Here is a 23364-nt window from a genome sequence, read left to right as displayed (position 1 = left end):
CTCTTGCTTCTCTAGTTCTTTTAATTGTGACATTAGGGTGTCAATTTTAGATCTTTCATGCTTTCTCATGTGGGCATTTAGTGCTATAAATTTCCCTCTACACACTGTTTTAAATGTGTCACAGAGATTCTGGTATGTTGTGTCTTTGTTTGTGTTGGTTTCAAAGAACATCTTTATTTCTGCCTTCATTTCGTTATGTACCCAGTAGTCATTCAGGAGCAGGGTGTTCAGTTTCCATGTAGTTGAGTGGTTTTGAGTGAGTTTCTTAATCCTGAGTTCTAGTTTGATTGCACTGTGGTCTGAGAGACAGTTTGTTATAATTTCTGTTCTTTTACATTTGCTGAGGAGTGCTTTAGTTCCAACTATGTGGTCAGTTTTGGAATAAGTGTGATGTGGTGCTGAGAAGAAAGTATATTCTGTTGATTTGGGGTGGAGAGTTCTGTAGATGTCTATTAGGTCCGCTTGGTGCAGAGCTGAGTTCAATTCCTGGATATCCTTGTTAACTTTCTGTTTCGTTGATCTGTCTAATGTTGACAGTGGGGTGTTAATGTCTCCCATTATTATTGTGTGGGACTGTAAGTCTCCCATTATTATTGTGTGGGAGTGTAAGTCTCTTTGTAGATCTCTAAGGACTTGCTTTATGAATCTGAATCTGGGCTCCTTGGGTGCATATATATTTAAGATAGTTAGCTCTTTTTTTTTTTTTTTTTGAGACAGAGTCTTGCTCTGTTGCCCAGGCTGGAGTGCAGTGGCGTGATCTTGGCTCACTGCAAGCTCCACCTCCTGGGTTCACGCCATTCTCCTGCCTCAGCCTCCTGAGTAGCTGTGATTACAGGTGCCCGCCACCATGCCCGGCTAATTTTTTGTATTTTTAGTAAAGACGGGGTTTCACCATGTTAGCCAAGATGGTCTCGATCTGCTGACCTTGTGATCCACCCGCCTCGGCCTCCCAAAGTGCTGGGATTACAGGAGTGAGCCATTGCGCCCGGCCTAAGATAGTTCGCTCTTATTGTTGAATTGATCCCTTTACCATTATGTTATGGCCTTTATCTCTTTTGATATTTGTTGGTTTAAAGTCTGTTTTATCAGTGACTAGGATTGCAACCCCTGCCTTTTTTTTGTTTTCCATTTGCTTGGAAGATCTTCCTCCATCCCTTTATTTTGAGTCTGTGTGTCTCTGCACATGAGTTGGGTCTCCTGAATACAGCACACTGATGGGTCTTGACTCTTTATCCAATTTGCCAGTCTGTGTCTTTTAATTGGAGCACTTAGCCCATTTACATTTAAGGTTAATATTGTTATGTGTGAATTTGATCCTGTCACTATGATGTTAGCTGGTTATTTTGCTCGTTAGTTGATGCAGTTTCTTCCTAGCATCGATGGTCTTTACATTTTCATGTTTTTGCAGTGGCTGGTACCAGTTGTTCCTTTCCATGTTTAGTGCTTCCTTCAGGAGCTCTTTTAGGGCAGGCCTGGTGGTGACAAAATCTCTCAGCATTTGCTTGTCTGTAAAATATTTTATTTCTCCTTCACTTATGAAGCTTAGTTTGGCTGGATAGGAAATTCTGGGTTGAAAATTCTTTTCTTTAAGAATGTTGAATATCGGCCCCCACTCTCTTCTGGCTTGTAGAGTTTCTGCCGAGACATCCGCTGTTAGTCTGATGGGCTTCCCTTTGTGGGTAACCCGACCTTTCTCTCTGGCTGCCCTTAACATTTTTTCCTTCATTTCAACTTTGGTGAATCTGACAATTATGTGTCTTAGAGTTGCTCTTCTCGAGGAGTATCTTTGTGGTGTTCTCTGTATTTCCTGAATTTGAATGTTGGCCTACCTTGCTAGATTGGGGAAGTTCTCCTGGATAATATCCTGCAGAGTGTTTTCCAACTTGGTTCCATTCTCCCTGTCACTTTCTGGTACACCAATCAGATGTAGATTTGGTCTTTTCACATAGTCACATATTTCTTGGAGGCTTTGTTCATTTCTTTTCACTCTTTTTTCTCTAAACTTCTCACTTCATTTCATTCATTTGATCTTCAATCACTGATACCCTTTCTTACAGTTGATGGAATCGGCTACTGAGGCTTGTGCATTCATCATGTAGTTCTCATGCCATGGTTTTCAGCTCCATCAGGTCATTTAAGGACTTCTCTACACTGGTTATTCTAGTTAGCCATTCATCTAATCTTTTTTCAAGGTTTTTAGCTTCTTTGCATTGGGTTCAAACTTCCTACTTTAGCTCAGAGAAGTTTGATCATCTGAAGCCTTCTTCTCTTGACTCGTCAAAGTCATTCTCCATCCAGCTGTGTTCCATTGCTGGCGAGGAGCTGTGTTCCTTTGGAGGGGGAGAGGTGCTCTGATTTTTAGAATTTTCAGCTTTTCTGCTCTATTTTTTCCCCATCTTTATGGTTTTATCTACCTTTGGTCTTTGATGATGGTGACATAGAGATGGGGTTTTGGTGTGGATGTCCTTTCTGTTTGTTAGTTTTCCTTCTAACAGTCAGGACCCTCAGCTGTAGGTCTGTTGGAGTTTGCTGGAGGTCCACTCCAGACCCTGTTTGCCTGGGTATCAGCAGCGGAGGCTGCAGAACAGCGAATATTGCTGAACAGCAAATGTTGCTGCCTGATCGTTCCTCTGGAAGCTTCGTTTCGGAGGGGTACCCGGCTGTGTGAGGTGTCAGTCTGCCCCTACTGGGGGATGCCTCACAGTTAGGCTACTTGGGGGTCAGGGACCCACCTGAGGAGGCAGTCTGTCCGTTCTTAGATCTCTAAACTCCATGCTGGGAGAACCAGTACTCTCTTCAAAGCTGTCAGACAGGGACATTTAAGTCTGCAGAGGGTTCTGCTGCCTACTGTTCTGCTGTGCCCTGCCCCCAGAGGTGGAGTCTACAGAGGCAGGCAGGCCTCCTTGAGCTGTGGTGGGCTCCACCCAGTTCGAGCTTCCCGGCTGCTTTGTTTACCTGCTCAAGCCTCAGCAATGGCGGGTGCCCATCCCCCAACCTCACTGCCACCTTGCAGTTCGATCTCAGACTGCTGTGCTAGCAATAAGTGAGGCTCTGTGGGCTTGGGACCCTCCGAGCCAGGCACGGGATATAATCTCCTGGTGTGCCATTTGCTAAGACCATTGGAAAAGCTCAGTATTAGGGTGGGAGTGACCCGATTTTCCAGGTGCTGTCTGTCACCCCTTCCCTTTGCTAGGAAAGGGAATTCCCTGACCCCTTACGCTTCCCAGGTGAGGCAATGCCTCGCCCTGCTTTGGCTCACACTCGATGGGCTGCACCCACTGTCCGACAAGCCCCAGTGAGATGAACCGGGTACCTCAGTTGGAAATGCAGAAATCACCTGTCTTCTGTGTTGCTCATGCTGAGAGCTGTAGACTGGAGCTGTTCCTTTTAGGCCACCTTGGAACCGCCTCTCCCACATTTTCTTTATCTGTTTGTTTGTTGATTGACGTTTATGTTTCTTCCATATCTTGGCTATTGTGAATAATGTTGCAAGGACCATGGAAGTGCTGATGTTTTTCTTGAATTAAAATTTCATTTCCTTATACATTCTGAGATGGGATTGTTGGATCATGTGGTAGTTGATATTTTCAGTTTTTTGGGGAATTTTAGTAATGGCTGTATTAATTTATATTCCTATCAGCAGTATACAAGGGTTCTGTTTTTGTCACATCCTCATCAACACTTACTTTGTTTTGTCATTTTGATAATGGCCATTGTGGCCTGGTGGTTCACGCCTGTAATCCTAGCACTTCGAGAGGTTGAAGCAAGAGGATTGCTTGAGCCCAGAAGTTTGAGACCAGCTTGGGCAACGTAGTAGAACCTTGTCTCTATAAAAAATAAAACAAAAATTAGCCAGGTGTGTTGGTATACACCCGTTGTCCCAGATACTTAGGAGACTGAGGTGGGAGAATTGCTTGAGCCTGGGGGGTCAAGGCTAGAATGATTCATGAATGCACCACTGCACTCCAGCCTGGGTGACGGCAAAAAAGCCATTCAGGTGTGAGGTGATATCTTATTGTGGTTTTTATTTGCATTTTCCTGATGATTAGTGATGTTGAGCATTTTTCATACAGCTGTTGTCCATTTATGTGTCTTCTTTTGAGGAATGTCTATTCAAGTCCTTTGCCTATTTTTTAATCAGGTTGTGTTTTTGGAACTTTCTTTCACTTAGTTTCCTTACGTATTTTGGGTATTCACCCCTTATCAGAGGTATGGTTTGTAAACATTTTTTTTCCTATCTATAGGCTGTCTCTTTATATTATGGGAATTTTTAAACATATACACAAAAGAATAATAATCAGAGACTCTTTAAGTTCCTAATTCCTAGCTTCAAGAGAACATTTTCTTTTTTTTTAAAGCATAAATTAATATTTCCTTAGTATTAGATATCTAGGAAGTTCTCTCTATTGTCTCATGAACTTTTTTTTAATAGTTGATTTATTCAAATAAGGGTCCACTCATTACACACATAAGCTTTTCTAGTCTGGAAGATTCCACCTTCTTTTTTCCTTTTCCTTTTACTGCCCATCCACATTCTGGATGTTACTAATTGTATCAAGTGTCATTTAGTGTCTTCTCCTGGTCCCTGTGTTTGCTATAAACTGGATTTAGTTCTGGTGGCCTGATCGAACCAGGTTTGAATTCTTGGCAAGGATCCTTCCTTCTGCATCCTGTCAGGAGGCATGTGATGTCCAGTTGTCTCTTCATAATGCGATCGATCAGGTGCCAGAGGTGCTAGGGTTTTGTTTATTATTATTATTATTATTATTATTTAACTGCACAAGTAATATATATTGTTCCTTTACCCCCCGAAAAAACAACAATAATAGACTACCAAGTTTTGGGACCTTTTCTGCATTTAGAAGTAGTTGAAATCACAAGGGAAAGTGGTGGTCTCTAGGTCAGGGATCCTCCACCCCTGTGGCTTGTTAGGAACCAGGGTGCACAGAAGAAGTGAGCCGTGGGGCGAGAGCGAGCATTACCGCCTGAGTTCCTCATCCTGTCAGATCAGCAGCAGCATTAGAGTCTCATAGGAGCAGGAACACCATTGTGAACTGCACATGCAAGGGATCTAGGTTGTGCACTCCTTATGAAAATCTAACTAATGCCTGATGATCTGAGGTGGAAGAGTTTCATCCTGAAACCATCCCCCACGACCCTCTCTGTGGAAAAATTGTCTTCCATGAAATCAGTCCCTGGTGCCAAAAAGGTTAGGGGCCGCTGTACTAGGGCCACCCCCTCCCCTATTCCTGGTAGAAATAATTGCCTCTCAGAATGCTCTGGGTGAAGACAGGAGCCTCCTGGGCTGGATGGAGAGTGGGGAGTAGTGCAGAGTTAAATCATTTGGGGATCCTTCCACAGTCCCCCATCCAATCACCCTGCCTACCACCTCAGTCCCTGCTGCTCCTCCCATCAGTTATCTCTGAGCTTACTGCACTCACAGCCCTCTCCTAGAGCTTCTGCCATGGGAGAGAGGGTTGTCCAGTCCAGGCCACTGTGGCTGCTGCCTTTCAGGGATTCATTATAATTTCCAGTCCATCAGAAGCATTCTTGGTTGTTTCCTGATGGAATGAAACTCTTTTGAAATTGCCCATTCTGTAGGTCAGAAATGGTTGAATATCAGCAGTTTCATGTGGTTCAACCTAATAAATAATGGGGTTAGACTAAAATGGTTACATGTTTCTCACCCTGAGTTATGTCCTTATCATGTATTTATACCTGACATTATATATTTATGACCTGTTTCCCTCTAGAATATAAGCCATGTGAGATCAAAAGCATTGTCTGCCCTGTTTGCACCATTTCACCAACACCCACAACAGTTCCTGGCCCATCTTTGCTCTGTCAGTATTTTTTGAGGGCTTGAACATAGTCATTTGAATAGAGGGATAGGCTGGAGTTTGTGTTTTGGAGACATCTTGATCAAAATCTCAATGGCTGTCAACATCCATGTGTTTGGAGGTAATAGTTTAAGAAAATGATTATAATGTGATTGCTAAATAGAGCGGAATACAAAACTACATATTCAGGATGATCCAGATTTATAAAGTATTACAGATGATACTGTAAAGTCTGAATTGGGCACTGAGCCTTGGGTTAATTTGTTACTTAAATGGTATAACTACACGCTGTTGCATTTCCCAGATCTTTTACTCACATGTCTTAAATGTAGATGTTTCACATACTGGCTCTTTCAAGAAAGCAGTTGGGTCAGAAGATAGAGACTAGAAAGAGAACAGGTATTGCCATCAGATCTGGTTTCATTCTATCTTAGCCAGGTAACCTTAAGATCTTCTACTGTTTTTCTGTTTATGAGACATATGGATAACCTGCCTTCTTAATGTTTCCTTGGAAGTTCAAAGTCTCTAACAAGTGCCTTGTGTGGGATCTTGCATGTGTTAACCTTCTCAATAACTGAGTGCCATTGTTGAGAGTGTGAGCATACTGGCTGGAGGGTCCACTAGTTGACACTACTTTACAACAACAGGAGGAAAGAATCTGTTAAAAGAAGGATCCCTGGCGGGGTGCGGTGGCTCACGCCTGTAATCCCAACATTTTGGGAGGCTGAGGCAGGCAGATCACCTGAGGTCAGGAGTTCGAGACCAGCCTGGTCAACATGGTAAAACCCTGTCTTTACTAAAAATACAAAAAAAAGTAGCTAGGTGTGGTGAACACCTGTAATCCCAGCTACTCAGAAGGCTGACGCAGGAGAATTGCTTGAACCCAGGAGGCAGAGGTTACAGTGAGCCAAGATTGCTCCATTGCACTCCCCCTTAGGCAACAAGAGTGAAACTCCATCTCAAAAAAAGGAAGTATCCCTAAGAGAATATAATTTAGCATGAAATCTCAGTTTTTACATTGATTACTTATTTGCAGTGATAACGTTTTGAATATATTAGGTTAGACAAGATTTTAAAGTTAATTTTACCTGTTTCTCTTTTACTTTTTCAATGACCACTAGAAATTTTAAAATTACGTAGGTGGCTAACATCATATTGCTGTTGGATGCATCTTTTAAGTGCTGCTGCCTTTGATTGAGCTGAGTGGGTTCCAATTAACCGGGCTTGAGCATGTATATGATTCATTATGTGTTTGAACATCTCATAGCAGAAGAAAATCAGAACTTTTTGCCTTGTGGGTAATGCCCTCTATGTGTTTTACTGTAGCACATTTCTTAGTAAAGTGAATCTTGCTGTGTTGAGACAGGCACCTCTTACCTCCACTTGCTGGTGGCATCAGATATAAATAGGCTGTGCCATTTTTAGCCTGGGGTTTCCCAGAGTCATATCCACAGCCTCAACTTGCTTAACAGAGTTGTAACATCCTGTAAAGCCACCCCTTAGATTATAGAATTCCAGGGCAGCTGGGGCAGGAGCATTGAATCAGGAGGTTTCATCTTGACTCTGTTTGGCCCTGTGCAAATCACTTTACCCACTGCGTGTTGGTTCTTTCTTCCAAACGGAGGGCTGAATTGCACCATCTCTGTCTCTCATTCTTTTTTTTTTTTTTTTTTTTTTGAGACAGTCCCACTCTGTTGCCCAGGCTGGGGGCTCACTGCAAGTGTGAGCCACTGTGCCTGGCCCAGGCTCCTTTTCCCTGCACTGCCCATGTATTCTCTTCAGGGACTTATCTAGAACCACACACATTGGCCTATTGCCATAACTTTGTCAGCACGTTGTCTCAGAAGAAAAAAAAAAATCCTCATCCTAAAGTGTTCTTCAAAGGCTAGCGAGATTGTTTAATAATACGGCTATTCTTATTTTATAGATGGCCAACCTAAAGCACATCACTTTCTTTTCCTTCAGTGCCAGCATGAGCAGGGCGGGGGGACCAACCTCAGATTTAAGAAAGACGTGGCTGATTTTTAGGGTTGTTTTTAGAAACATTAGATTTCTGCTCTAATAATGAAATATACTCTTGAAGGACTCTGACAGTGCTGGCAGCTCTTTTAAGAAAAACGTCATTCTTTTCTGAAAATCTTTTTTTTTTTCTCTCTCTCATGCTACATTACAGCTGATGAAGTTAAAAAGCCTGGGCATAAGAAAAGGGGAGCCCTGGGTGTGACTGCTCTGGAAAAAGAGGTAGAGAGTGCAGTGGGTTCAAGTATGTTTGGGTGTGTGCGGTCAGTCTTCGTGTCTTTCTCATTCAAGTAAATTCCATAGCAATTAAAGTGAAAATAATCATCTTTCATTTGTGAGTAGAGCATCCATAGAAAGCAACATATATCGTGGTCTAGAACTTAAATTCCAAAAGAATGTGTTATATTTTTCATTTTCCCATTTTTGTTGCACAGGGACGAGTTTCCTGATGCTTCCTTGCCATAGGCCCTGGGCTCTGTGTGCAGTGTTCTTCCCAAACCAAAAATTAAAAATAGGAAAATCAGAATCTATACCAAGAACTTTGTCTAGGAGGCTTGTCTGCAGTAGGTTTCTTCAGTGCCTATGCCGCCTACTGGATTGTGTTTGATTAATCCATTTCTTTTAACTTGTACAAGGTCCCCATTGTTAGAGCCACAAGTCATTTGGCCACTGAGAGTAAAAGATGGTTAGGAGTGGGATTTGTTCCACTTCTTTGCGGCGATTAAACAGTCTGAACTGGGGAAAGTATTTGACCTTTGGTCTGTCCTAAAAGAAAGTCATCAGGCTATTTATACATTAAAAGGCTCTCATAAGATATGTACTCCCAGATTCATAATTTTGGAACTTCTCTCCTGTGGTACACACCCTTGTATGTATGCACACCTGGCTCTCACTGAGTCACTTAGGGGAAACTGAAGCAAGATGTTCTATTAATAGGGGAAAAAAGACCTCATAAAAGAGTCAAAGTAAATGAGACTTAGAGAAATGTAGAAGCATGACTATGCATCACTGGGCCTTTGCTTAATTTTTATTCATCAGCCATGGAGAAGAAAGGCATGACTCTTTCATGCCTCCCACACCCACCAGACTTCTAAAGCTTGCCTTCGATGATGCATTATAAAGTGGTGCACAGGATTGGTTTTTAATGAGATTTTTGCCATTGGAGCAAAGCAAGACTGTTTCCCTGCCAGCTGCTTTATTCAAGTCATGAGGCATTTTGTTGTCTCCTCCTGTGCTTGTGGTACATGGGCCCTCCATTTTCTAGCCCAGTTCTTGTTAGATACCTTTACACATTCATTTGTATGTATGGGAGAACTGATTATATGGTCTTTCTTTCACCCGTAACTACTAACTGTCCATGCCATTAAAGATACATGGACAGGGGATTCCAGCAATTTCTACACTTGCTCTTCTTTCTCTTTACCATTAATCCTGATGATTGTAGGAAATCAGTACGCCATATGTATTATGCAAATCTAAGAAAAACAACTAGATCTATAAACTATTTGAAAAGATGCCCACATTGTATTTTTTTGTTGCTTTTTTAGATAGGCTCTTTCTCTGTTGCCCGGGGTAGAGTGCAGTGGCCTGATCGCGGCTCACTGCAGCCTCTACCTCCTGGGCTTAAGCAATCCACACACCTCAGCCCCTCTAGTAGCTAGGATTACAGGAATTTGCCACTGTGCTTGGTAATTTTTTTTCTTTTTTAAGGAGATGGGGTCTCACTATGTTGCCCAGGCTGGTTTCAAACTCCTGGCCTCAAGCAATCTTCCTGCTTTGGCCTCCCCAAAATGCTGGGATTATAGGCATGAGCCACTGCACCCAGCTACATATTTTTTAAAAATGGATCAGATGAGTAGGACTTGCTCAACTGCTATCACTGTCAGAAATATCTCAAGGTGAAACTTGCAAACATATCAGTAAGGAGAAGGATGAGATTTCTTTTTTAATAGTCTTCTTTATCAGGAATGTTTTGCAGATACTGATTTTTTTTTTTTTTTTACAATGAGAAAAATATGACCAAAAACTGAATATTAAAGGAAGCAGAGTGTGATTCCCGGTGCTAAGCAGTTTCTGTAAAATGTGGCTAATAACATATTGGCCTATTGTGCCTAAGGCCTGTGTTTGGGTTCTGCCTTCTCAAAGAATGCAGTGAAAGAATCCCAGCTTAGAAGTGAGGACATCCAGAATTCTTTCCTGGCTGTGCCATGAAATTCCTTTGTCACTTAGTGTCCTCGTCTGCTAAATGAGGGTGTTGAATTGATTCCTAAAAATTCTGGTATCCTCCCCTCTTCAGATTATTTCTTCAACTTATTTTCTTAGAACTGGGAGAGGTTCGACTTTGCTTTTGTCACGCATTCTTACTCATCAGGAAAGTCCCGCTGTAAACACAGTGCTGAGGGATCAGTTATGTCAGTCTGTTTCCTTCTCCCAGAGACCAGCCCTGCCTTGGGCTTCCCCTAGAACTTTATGTCATAGCATAAAGCTCTGGGCCCTGAGTTTGGGAGTATGCTCTGATGTCAAGTATTTGATCATTCTCTTTCTGCCTCTTGATGACTAGAAAGTGTTTTATGGTAAAGAGTTACAGAAGAAGCCTTTGTTTAGCTCTTTCTCTCATTCCTGTCAACAGCTATTTTTAACCCTTACTGTTCTTACCGCTTCTTACTCATTTCCCTCACTCTTTAGCTGAGAATGTCACCTCCACCTTTATAGAGAAGACAGAAACATAAGCATAAACTCATCACCTTCCTTCACCTTCCCTTTCCCCAGTTACTTGCGTCCCCATTCTTTGTCATCCTTTTGTCTGTAGCTGTCCTTGAAGTGGTGTCCACTATTCCCCTGGATGAGGTTCATTCTTACGTTCTGTTCCATAACCTAGTTGTGTTATTAACTTCCCATCATACATCCTTTTATTAAAAATCCTACACTACCAATTTTTGAGTTCCTGTTAGGTGTCACAATCAGTTCATCCCACTTATGGCATACAGCAGTCATTATTCCAGTTTATAGTTGAGGAAACTTAGGCCCTTACTATGTTTCTGACACTGCTTATTATCACAGCTCTAGAAGACATCTTCTATCTACCTTATCCTTCCCTTTTACAAAAGGTGAGAAAACTGAGGCCCAAAGAGATTGTTGTCACCACCTGTGTAGAGCGAGGATTTTTATTTTTGTGCTACTGTTTAGCATGATCTCATGAAATATAATAGAAAATAAGGGAAAACTATGGTACCTGTTTATTGAGCAGCCTTGCTTGACTGGGATATAAACATCCATTGGTTTTCCTCCTTTTTTATGCCACCATAAGCTCTCAGGGGCACTCTTGATATCACAACAGTGGGAGGATCTTAGTGATATTGGTCCAAATTCATAAGTTTTCACTTCTCCTTTTTTGAGACAAGATCTCGCTCTGTTCGCCCAAGCTGGAGTACAGTGGCGCCACAGCTCACTGCAGCCTTGACCTCCCAGGCTCAGGTGATCTTGCCACCTCAGCCCCCCAAGTAGCTGGGACTACAAGTGTGTGACACCACACCCAGCTAATTTTTTGTATGTTTTTATAGAGACAGGGTTTCACTGTGTTGCCTGGGCTGGTCTTGAACATCTAAACTCAAGGGTTCCACCCACCTTGGCCTCCTAAAGTTCTGGGATTACATGTGTGAACCTCACTTCCTTCTGGTTATTAAGACAGAATTGTTCCACTTCTTAGTCTGATGTTTCTGTCAGAATTTTTTCTCGTAACTGCCTATTCACACTGCTGTTTGATTCTTGGGATATATTTTAAATGATAGGTAGATTCACTTCTGCTAAACCATCCTCCTTATGAGCAGCCGTTATTCTGCTCTGCCAGTAAATTAATTGACTCACGATTCTGCATGCTGGGGCTTGTTGTGGATACAGACCATATTCTGAAACGTCCTCAGAGGTCGATGATTGTGTTTGCTTCTGCCGGGGGATGGGTGTTTGCCCTCAGCTTGTTTGCAACACCCCATTTCCTCAAAGGAAACGTATTAACTAATGGCTATCTTCAAGCCAATGTAAGAGTCTTGATTCAAGAAACAACCTACCAGTCAGTCTGTTTCTAGGCTTTTCTCCCTCTCTTTGAAAGTGCCAGTGTTCTCTCTTTCACTCTCTTGAACTCATTTTTCTTGCCAGCACACATCATTTTGTCTCCTTTACTTTTCCATAGGCAGTTTTTTTTTATTTGTCTACTAGCTTTTCTTATCACATATTCCTGCTTGACAACCTTAAGCAATTTTGTTGGATACCCTTGATTTGAGGCCCATCAATATGTCATACTTTGGGATTGGCAGAAGAAATGTTTAGAAGCATATTTTCCATAAATGATAGTGACAAGTGCCAAGCACTTGCTTCATGTTGTCTCATTCAGTTTTCACGGGGACGTTTTAAGGTAAGTGGGATTACTCCCGTTTAAGGAAACCGATATAACTGAGGTGCAGAGAGACAGAGTGACTTTCCCAGAGGCACACAGCTAGTGAGTGGTAAAGCCAGTAGATAAGTCAGTCCCTGAAATCTGTGTTTTCCAGTCGGATCCCAAGCTAATGGGGAGATAAAAATTAGTCCCCTTGCCTAGCTAGAGGGCTTTACTGGTTAAAGCAAGAGTAAGAAGCAGACCTTATCTTTTAGTTCCGTAAGTTAGGAGTGTATCGTGGGTCTCACTGAAACTAGAAAAATTGTCAGCACGGCTGCGTTCCTTTCTGGAGGCTTAGGGTAGAATCCCTTTCCCTGCCTTTTGTCACTCACATTCTTTGGCTTATGGCCCTCATCCATCTTCAGAGCCAGCAATGGCAGTGGAGTCCTCACCTCTTACCATGCTGACATTGACTCTCCTGCCTCCGTCTTCCACATGTGAGGACTCTTGTGAAGACATGCTGCACACCTAGTTAATCCAGAATAACCTTTCTATTTTAAAGTCAGTTTGTTAGCACCCTTAATTCCATTTGCTCTCTTAGTTCCCCTTTGCCATCTAAAGCAATATATTCATAGGTTCTAAGGGTTAGCATGTGGACATCATTATTTGAAATCTAAAATGGAGATGTTATTGCATCATGGTCTATTGGGAGGTAGCCACTGGAGGTTTTTGCAGCCTTGTTTTTATATTTAAGCAAGGGTGTACATGTGTGTCTTAGTCTGTTCAGGTTGATATAATGGAATACCATAGACTGGGTAGCTTCTAAGCAACAGAAATTTCTCACAGTCCTGGAGGCTGGGAAGTCCAAGAAAAGCTGCCTGCAGATTTGGTGTCTGGTGAGGACCCACTTTCTCACAGATAGCACCTTCTCATTGTGTCCTTACATGGTGGTAGAAGGGCGACCTAGCTGACTGGGGTCTGTTTTATAAGGGGTCTGATCCCAATCATGAGAGATCTGCCTAATCACCTCCAAAAGGCTCCATCTCCTAATACCATCACATCTTGTGAGTTTGGATTTCAGCATAGGAATTTTGAGAGGATGCAAAACTTCAGACCATAGCAGTAGGGATGTTGCTAATACCTCATGAAGAAAGAACTTGAAGAAGCTGAGTAATTTGCCCAAGACTACACAAAAATTCATTCAAATCCAGGGACAAAACTATATTTCCTGTGTTTTCTCCATGTCACTCAGAAAATTCAGCATGAGGGAGAAATATGATTCTTAATATGGAAGAGCTGTTTTGGCTAGAACTTGGAAGTGAACAGGCAGGCTTAATTGGGCAACAGTCCCTACTTTGTGGGGTGTGATCGGCAGGTTTATTCCAGGCTTCTTGCTAAGTTATAAAACTTCTGAGTTATCTGATAGAGACCTTCAGAAGGAGGACTGGTGCTATTAAAATTACACACATTTCATTCTAGAATTTCTTTTGGGGGCATCATCCACTGCCCTCAGCTGTGATTGTAAACCCCATTGCTCTTGGTCAGAATTTCATTCAGCATTAACAGTGACACATCCTGTTATGCTGTGCAGGTGTGTTGCTGTTTATAGGAATTTAAGTTTAGATCATTAAATGTTTCAATACTGAATGTATTGACAGTTAAGCTGATGACGCAGAAAACTACAAATAGCTGGGCAAACTATAAGAGGTGTTTCTCATCTGCACCTTCCCTTCTAGTATCTTGATAGTATAGCCCAAAAATGGTTTTAAGGCCTTGCTTCTTCCCCAGGGCTACCCTCTTTGCTTGCATCTTACAGAGTTGAGTGTTGTGAGGCCCCATCTGGTGCTGACTCCAATTCTGTCTCTAGCCCAGACCCACACTTGTGAGCTGCTATGGGTTATCTGGACATCTTGGTTGACTTAATCTTCCTAACATCCTTGTAAATAGGTGGATGAATACTATGTTTTATGATTGGAAAATGAAAAATCAAAAAGATATGGCAATTTGGTTTAAGTCCACATAGCTAGTAGTTAGGGAGCTTTGTTGAGAAAGAAAAATGCATGAGAGGAAATTAAGACTGTAGTTAATAATTATCAGGTGCATATTAACATTGCATGAAGCTTAACATAAATACATGTTATTCTTAAGGTTAAAAAGTTCAAAACAAAGGTGGGGGTTCCAAGGCAAATGGGTGGGGATAGACAGGAGATGGGCAGAGGTAGATGAGATGCGGGTGTTATGGTGTGGAAGTCAGTTGGAGTATAGCCACTGGGGGCTTTTGTGGCCCTGTTTTCATATCATAGTTATAAGTGGGATGTTGCTAATGCTTGACTCATCAAAGGCTGAAACAAAGCCAGAGCTGAAGTTGAGTACGTAGCACTGTTTTATTGGTTAATCTTTCAAAAAGAGAAAAGCCTCTGTTTATACAGGCTGAAACAGTCATTTGACCTGTTCTTCAACTCCATCTGGAATTGCTTTGGGGTTAACTTAGCATTTCCCCTAAAGCGCATATGACAGTGGGTTGGGAGGAGCTCTGATGGGGTTTTCATTCCTCCAGAGCACTGAGGCCTTATTTCTGAGTAAGGTGGCCTTGGTGCCAGCTAATGCCACTGTTTAGTGTGTGATGGACTAGAAGTAACAGGTTAATTTTGGCCAGTAGACTTGCCAGCTGTGTAAACGGAACCAGTGAAACTATTTCTCAGTGCTGCCTCCCACCCCTGGAAGAGGACGTCATGTTATCTACCTGCCCCTGTTGGCTTCCCTTGACCCATCTGTCCCATCCTGTCCCCTCCTCCCTGTGTTACTCATCAGTTCAAATTTAGAATAATTGAATGCACAGAGAAAGTGGCTTGTTCTGAAAACTTCTGACAAGAAATTTCCAGGTGACTTGGTGCTAGATTAATTATAGCCTCTCTTATGGATTCAAAACTGTTTTGTCAGAAGACTTGAACTAAGACACTTTAGAATTAATTACGGCTGGGAAAAAGAACAATCTAAATGAGGCAGCAAACAAAGATTCCTAAATATGGAGCAAGACAAGTGGCTCTTTATTTCAGTGGGTCACTGGCATGAAAAAATATAGTTGGGGTTACAGGCAGGAATTACTCTTAGAGACATGGGAATTAAATACAAGGTAATTACCTCGTTTGGACCCTGAAACTAACAAAGTTTCAGGGTTTTAAACTTAAAAAAACAACTGTTTAAAAACAAATTTTTTTAAGACATTGGGGAAATTTGCATGTGCTCTGAGTCAAAGCCTGGGATTTGTGTCTGTGAAAAAGCTAATAGAGGAAGCAAGTTGGACAAAATTTAAGAAATTGTTGAATCTGGGTGACGTGTATATGGTGTTAAGTATATGATTTTCCACATCTGTGATGATGAAACATTTTCGTATTGACTTCTTAAGTGTTTTACCTGGCCTTTCTGAGCCCACAGTTGAGTTGCACCTGCAATCCAAAGTGGTTACCCCGTCACGGCTGCCAGACCACAGACGCTTTAATTCTTGCTGTGCGGTGTGTTGCTGCCAGCCCAGAGCCAAAAAAGCTGAATACCACCCTGAAACTTTTATAAACAATTGTCTTTAGCTTATCCAGAGGAATTGAGTCTGGAGTGAAGACCAAAATATTGACCTAGATAAAGTTGACTCACCAGCCCTTGGAGGATGGAAAGATGGCCTTAAAATAAAACAAACAAAAACCTTTTTTGCTTTATTTTGTAGGACCACTATGAGACCTCAGTCCTTCTATGATGGAAGTCATTCTTGTGCCAGAGGAGTGTGCCATATTCCAATGGCTGAGCCGTTTTGCCCCAAAACGAGAGAGGTGTGTAGTCTTTCTGGAAGGTGTACTAGAATAAATCATATGGGCTTGGGGTGGCATCTGGCATTTGGTTAATTGGCAGAGCAAGTGGCCCCATACCCTCACTCAAGTTTGCTTTATATTATGCAAGGTTTTATGAAGAGTTATTTCCTGTTGCTAATAATTTCCTGTTCCTCTGTTACTCTCAGTCATTTTAAGCTGAACCACTCAAAGTTGCAACCTACCTTTTTAATAAGTTTTGATTTTGCTATCTAGATAAAATGATTTAACATAGAATATCACATTACTCAAGAGTATGCAGTCTGGAGCCAGGTTACTTAGGATCAAATCTCTGCTCTTCAACAAAGTAGCTGTGTCCAAGAGGACAAATTATTTGACATCTGTGGGTTTCAGTTATCTTACTTCTAAAATGAAGATAATTATAGCATGTACCTTATAAGACTGTGTGAGGCATAAGAGAGTTAATACTTAATGAAGTCTCTGAACCATGCCTGTCAGTTATGGAACATCCAGTGGCTGGTAACTGCTTTTATGAATTAAATTACTATTATCGATCTTCTAAAAATGGTCAGATTGGCAGCTGTTGCCTTTGACCTGTGTTAATTACTACCCAGCCTTCTGTCTACCATTATAGCCAAATCACAGAACAATGGGGACAGCCCCACAAGGGCCAGTGATGGTATAAGGTGTGGAATCACAGTTCTAGTTCCCTAAGAACAAAAATGGCTACCATGACTAAGGGGGCTATGGCTTGGTCCACATGTGCTACTTCTCTTATAACCCAGGTTTGAAAGTCAGGTGCAACTCAAAAGACCAGAAATATTGTTAGAGATTAACTGCTTCGTAAAATCTCCCTTATAAGTTAACTTAGAGAATAGAAATACCTAAACATGTTAGTCATTCAGATAATGTTAACACCTGCATATAGAGAGTAGATGATTTCTTTTAGCATTTATGTTTTATCCTACATAATCGCAGAAAACGCATTTCCTTATAGTTAACAGCAAGGGCACCTAAACTGAGGACACAGGGATGGGAGAAATATTTCTAGTCTCAAACAACAATTTGGAATCTAAAACCGAGTACTGAGGGAAGCCATTTCAGAGATACCACTGCACATTGATTTTCTCTGACTTCTAGGAAAGTACGTTTTTTACTTGTTTAAAAAAAAAAGTGGCAGGCGAAGTTTGTATATGTATGTATAGCATGTTTCTGGATAGTTATCCACAGAATGTATCAGAATGCTGCTAGTCTTCCTCTGAAGCACAGATGTGTCCACATAATAAATTTGCTATCCTGGAGGAAATGAAGTATGGATAAAATTCTTGTCCACTTCAAAATGGGGCAGCTTCAGAAGAAATAGTCTAAGGAGAGAATATGCATGCTGGTGTGAATCTGAGGTCAGTTCTCAGGCAAAATACAGTGACTTGGGGAACTAGGAGTAGAGGTAGGTGGGGGAAGCACAATGGAGCTGTATAGAGCACATGTAAATTTGGGTCTGCAGTGATAATTTCCAGTAATCCAAGTTAGCCTCCCATGAAGCCAAATTAATTCAGCTAAAGGACCCTACGTAAAGACTGAGAGAATACTGGGAAAGGCAATTTAAGAAAATGGCAAAATAAGCATTCAGAAAGAAATTTTTAAATATTATCCAAAAACATGAAAAGTAAATAGTGCTGCCACTTGGTAATTTTCACTTTTAACATCCACGTGATCTTTCATGTACTGATGGAATAGGACTGTCATGATGAATTGTCAAGTGGCAAGCAAGATACTCAGTGGTTGTACCATATTCTACCATTTATGTTAAAGTATGTATATATACAAAGAAGTATGTAAATATATATGCAAATAAAATATTTTTGGAAAGTTAACAAAAAAAGCGGGTAACAGGAAATGGGGAAGATGGCAGATAAGAGACAGGGCTGGCTGCCACGGTGGCTCATGCCTGTAATCCCAGCACTTTGGGAGGCCAGGGCAGACGTATCATGAGGTCAGGAGATCAAGAACATCCTGGCTAACATGGTGAAACCCTGTTTCTACTAAAAATACGAAAAATTAGCCAGACTTCGTGGCAGGTACCTGTAGTCCCAGCTACTTGGGAGGCTGAGGCGGAAGAATCACTTGAACCCGGGAGGCAGAGGTTGCAGTGAGCCAAGATCGTGCCACTGCACTCCAGCCTGGGTGACAGAGACTCCATGTCAAAAAAAAAGAAAAGAAAAGACAGGGCTAACATGCAGCTTCCACAAGGATGGACAGAATAGCATATAGAGACACTATGATCTTTTGTTCCAAGAACCACTGTAGGAACTTACCGGGAAAACCAAAAGAATTCAAAGATCCCTTTGAAAGAAGCGGCACACCACTGCAAATTCTGCAAAACAGGCAAAAAACTGAGTTCCCAAAGCGTGAGTCAGGGAGAACCCTACCTCTGAATACACATCCCCACTGGGGAAATCTAAAAATCCAGATCATGGAGGAAGAATTTAACCTTACCTAGAGATGAAACGGATTTAGGGGGTTACGTGAAATATGAAAGTAGAAGTAGCAACAGGAAGTGCTTTGGATGTACTCCCAGTCTCCAGCTTGAGTCCAGGGAAGCCAGTCCTGACTATATCTCACAGTGGCCCTCAGGAAAGGCAGCCAGTAGAATTGGAGAGTGATGGCAGGGCGAAGGAAGCTCTCAAATGAAATTGGTAGTGGTTTCAGCTGGGCACAGATTTTCTCAGGCAGAGTCCAAGGGACTAGTGGGAGCCACAGCAGATACAAGTGAGTACAGGAGCTGCTGCTGATGGATGGGCAGATGGGAAGGGGTGAGGTCCAAAGGCCATGCTTGCTTTCCCAATGGGGTAGCTCACAGCCTGGGGCAAGGTCTGAGCAGGGCACTGCAGGAGTGAGACTAGCCTCACCAACTGCCTAGTAGCTGGATGAGGCCTCTTGCTGCTGGCTATCCCCCACTACCCTGGTGAAGTTTATGATACAGCAGAAGCAGTCAAGATCTCCTCTGGAACATAAACCCAGTGACCTGACAAACCACCCCCACCCCCCAATTTCCCACAGTGGCTGCAGCAAGCCCTGCCCAAGAAGAGTCTGAGCCCAGAACCACCTAACCCTGCCCCCACCTGATGGTATTTCTCTACCCACCTTGCTAGCCAAACACAAAACATAGAAACTCTGGAGCTTTATTGCCCTGCCTATTGCCTGAGAAACCAAAATAGTTACCTTGGGCATCTTAGGGCAAGCTTAGAGCCCCCTACTACTTCTGCAGCTGGTGCTCTCTTGAAAGTGCCACCTCCTGGCTGGAGGCCAGTCAGCTCAGGCCATTACAGCAACTCATAAAACAATAACCCTGATCCCAGGACGGAAAAGACAACACCTAATTTCACTGCCTGCAACATCCTGGCTAACCAGAGATCCTGAATGTGTCCACATGACAACTTCACTGCTAGCATAAGCAGCATTCAAGAGAGCCAGCACATTAAACATACCTACAACCAATGACTTGCAGAGTTTACTTCACTTCCCTGCCACATCTACCAGAGCAGGTGCTAGTAGCCACAGCTTGGAGACCTGAAGATGGATCACATCGCAGTACTCATTGCAGACATCCCCCAGCACCAGCCCAGAGCCTGGTGGCCTCAATGGGTGGCTAGACCCAGAAGAGCAATAACAGTCACTGCAGTCCAGCTCTCAGGAAGCCCCATCCCCAGGGGAGAGGGGAGAGCACCACATCAAGGGATCACCCCATGAGACAAGAAAATCTGAACAGGAGGCCTTGAGTTTCAACGTCTCCACTAAAATAGTCTACCAAAATGACAAGGAACCAGAAAAGCAATTCTGGTAATATGACAAAATGGGGTTCTGTAACACCCCCAAAAGATCACACCAGCTCCCTAGCAATGGATCCAAACCAAGAAGAAATCTCTGAATTGCCAGATAAGGAATTCAGAAGATTGGTTATTAAGCTACTCAAGGAAATAGCAGAGAAAGGTGAAAACCAGCATAAAGAAATTTTTAAAAACATTACAGGATGTGGATGAAAACTTCTCCAGAGAAATATCATAAAGAAAAAATAAATCACAGCTTCAGGAAATGAAAGACACACTTAGAGAAATACAAAATGCAGTGGAAAGCTTCAATAGAACAAGTGAAAGAAAGAACTTCAGAGCTTGAAGACAAGGTTCTTGAATTAACCGAATCACACAAAGAAAAAGAATTTTAAAAGAAATTTGGGTTTATGTTAAATGGCCAAACCTAAAAATAATTGATGTTCCTGCAGAAGAAGAGAAATCTGAAAGTTTGGAAAACTTATTTGAGGAAAACTTCGCTGGCCTTGCTAAAGATCTAGATATCCAAGTACAAGAAGCTCAAAGAACACCGGGGAAATTTATTGCAAAAAGATGATCAGCTAGGCACATATTTATCAGACTATCTAAAGTCAAGATGAAAGAATCTTAAGAGCTGTGAGACAAAAACATCAGATAACGTATAAAGGAAAACCTGTCAGATTAATAGCGGACTTCTCAGCAGAAATCTTACAAGCCAAAAGCCAGAAGGGATTGGAGTCCCATTTTTAACCTCTTGAAACAAAATTATTCTCAGCCAAGAATTTTGTATCCAGTAAAACTAAGCTTCATAACTGAAGGAGAGATAGTCTTTTTCAGATAAACAAATGCTGAGAGAATTTGCCACTATTGAGCCAGCACTACAAGAAATGCTTAAAGGAGTTCTAAATCTTGAAACAAAACCTCAAAATACACCAAAATAGAACCTCATTAAAGCATAAATCTCACAAGACCTATAAAACAATAATACAATGGTGAAAGAACAATGTCTTTAGGCAAAAACTAGCATGATGAATAGAACAGTACCTCACATCCCAATACTGATGTCGAATGTAAATGACCTAAATGCTCCACTTAAGAAAAGATACGCAATGTCAGAATGGATAAAAATCTACCAACTAAGTATCTGCAGTCTTCAAGAGAATCACTTAGCACACATGAACTCACATAAACTTAAGGTAAAAGGGTGGAAAAAGATATTCCATGCAAATGGAAGACAAAAGCAAGTAGGAGGAGCTAGTTTTATATCAGAAAAAAACAGACTTTAAAGCAACAACAGTTAAAGCAAAGAGGGACATTATATAAAAGGAGTAGTCCAACAGGACAGTATCACAGTTCTAAATATATATGCACTTAACACTTGAGTTCCCAAATATATCAAACAATTACTAATAGACCTAAAAAATGACATAGATGGTAACACAGTAATAGTGGGGGACTTAAGTACTCCACTGACGGCACTAGACAGGTCATCAAGACAGAAAGTCAACAAGGAAACAATGGACTTAAACTATAACCTAGAACAAATGGACTTAACAGATATGTATGGAACATTCTACCCAACAACTGCAGAATATACATTCTTTTCATCAGCACATGGAACATTCTCCAAAATAGAACATATGCCACAAAACACGTCTAAACAAATTTGAAAATCAAAATTATATCAAGTACTCTCTCAGATCACAGTGGAACAAAATTGGAAATTAACTCCAAGAGGAATCCTCAAATACTTGGAAATTAAATAATCTGCTCCTGAATGATCTTTAGGTCAACAGTAAAGTCAAGTTGGAAATTAAAATATTCTTTGAGCTGAGTGATTACAGTGACACAACTTATCAAAACCTCTGGGATACAGAAAACGTGGTGCTAATGGGAAAGTTCATAGCATTAAATTCCTACATCAAAAAGTCTGAAGGAGGACAAATCAACAATCTGAGGTCACACTTCAAGGAACTAGAAAAATAAGAACAAAGCAAACCCAAACCTAGCAGAAGAAAAGAAACAGCAGAGATCAGAGCAGAGCTAAATGAAATTGAAACAAAAAAATACAAAAGAGAAATGAAACAAAAATATTTGAAAATTTAAAATTGATAGACCATTAGTGAATTTAAACAAGAAGAGACAAGATCCAAATAAGCTCAATGAGAAATGAAACAGGAGATATTACAACCAATACCACAGAATACAAAAGACTATTCAAGGCTACTATGAACACCTTTATGCACACAAACTAGAAAATCTAGGGGAGATGAGTGAATTCTTAGAAATATACAACCTTCCCCAATTAAATCAGGAAGAAATGGAAACCCTGAACAGACCAATAACAAGTAGGAAGATTGAAACACTAATTTTTAAAAATTGCCAACAAAGAAAACATCCAAGACCAGAGGGATTCACAGCTGAATTCTATCAGACATTCAAAGAACTGGTACCAATCTTACTGAAACTATTCCAAAAGACAGAGAAAGCAGGAATCTTTCCTAATTCATTCTGTGAAGCCAGTATCCCCCAATTACAAAATCAGAAAAGAACATAACAAAAAAAGACAACTACAGACCAATATCCCTGATGTACATAGATGCAAAAATCCTCAACAAATTACTAGCTAACCAAATCCAACAGCATATGAAAAAGATAATACACCATGATCAAGTGGGTTTCATACCAGCGATGAAGGGATGGTTTAACATAAGCAAGTCAATAAATGTGATACATCACATAAACAGAATTTAAAACAAAAATCATGTGATCATCTCAATAGATGCAGAAAGAGCATTTGACACAATCCTGCATCTAGTTATAATTAAATCCCTCAGCAAAATTGGCATAGAAGGGACATACCTCAAGGTAATAAAAGCCATCTATGGGCTGGGCACGGTGGCTCACACCTGTAATCCCAGCACTTTGGGAGGCCAAGGTGGGCAAATCACAAGGTCAGGAGATCAAGACCATCCTGGCTAACACTGTGAAACCCCATCTCTACCAAAAACACAAAAAATTAGCCGGGCATGGTGATGGGTGCCTGTAGTCCCAGCTACTCGGGAGGCCGAGGCAGGAGAATGGCATGAACCCGGGAGGTGGAGCTTGCAGTGAGCCGAGATCACGCCACTGCACTCCAGCCTGGGCGACAGAGCGAGACTGCATCTCAAAAAAAAAAAAAAAAAAAAAAAAGCCATCTATGACAAACCCACAGCCAATGTTATATTGAACAGGGAAAAGTTGAAAGCATTCTCTGTGAGAACTGAAACAAGACAAGATTCCCACTTTCGCTACTTCTGTTCATCATAGTACAGGAAGTCCTAGCCAGAGCAATCAGACAAGAGAAAGAAATAAAGGATAAAAAATCAGTAAAGAGGAAGTCAAACTGTTGCTGTTCACCAATGATCATATACCTAGAAAACCCTAAAGACTCATCCAAAAAGCTCCTAGATAAATGAATTCAGCAAAGTTTCAAGATACAAAATCAATAT

At 41.5% G+C, this 23364-nt stretch overlaps 1 protein-coding gene across 8 annotated transcripts in view; it reads left to right on the top strand.

Moving 5' to 3' along the window:
- The window catches only part of MTAP (methylthioadenosine phosphorylase), a 141981-nt gene that overhangs the window by 19556 nt on the left and 99061 nt on the right, over positions 1-23364 (top strand). For all 8 annotated transcript variants that reach the window (XR_010113760.1, XR_010113759.1, XR_010113757.1 and 5 more), the window contains exon 5: positions 15947-16049. Coding sequence is in view for 2 of the 8 variants with exons in the window: in XM_055294080.2 (XP_055150055.2) it covers positions 15947-16049 (103 nt within the window). In the remaining 6 variants the exon portion in view is untranslated. The remainder of the gene's footprint in view (positions 1-15946; positions 16050-23364) is intronic.

This window comes from Symphalangus syndactylus, chromosome 9 (genome assembly GCF_028878055.3).
Source record: "Symphalangus syndactylus isolate Jambi chromosome 9, NHGRI_mSymSyn1-v2.1_pri, whole genome shotgun sequence".
Classification (NCBI taxonomy): Eukaryota; Metazoa; Chordata; class Mammalia; order Primates; family Hylobatidae; genus Symphalangus; species Symphalangus syndactylus.
The sequence above is the reverse complement of the archived record's forward strand: the minus strand, read 5'-3'. Positions and strand labels throughout refer to the sequence as shown.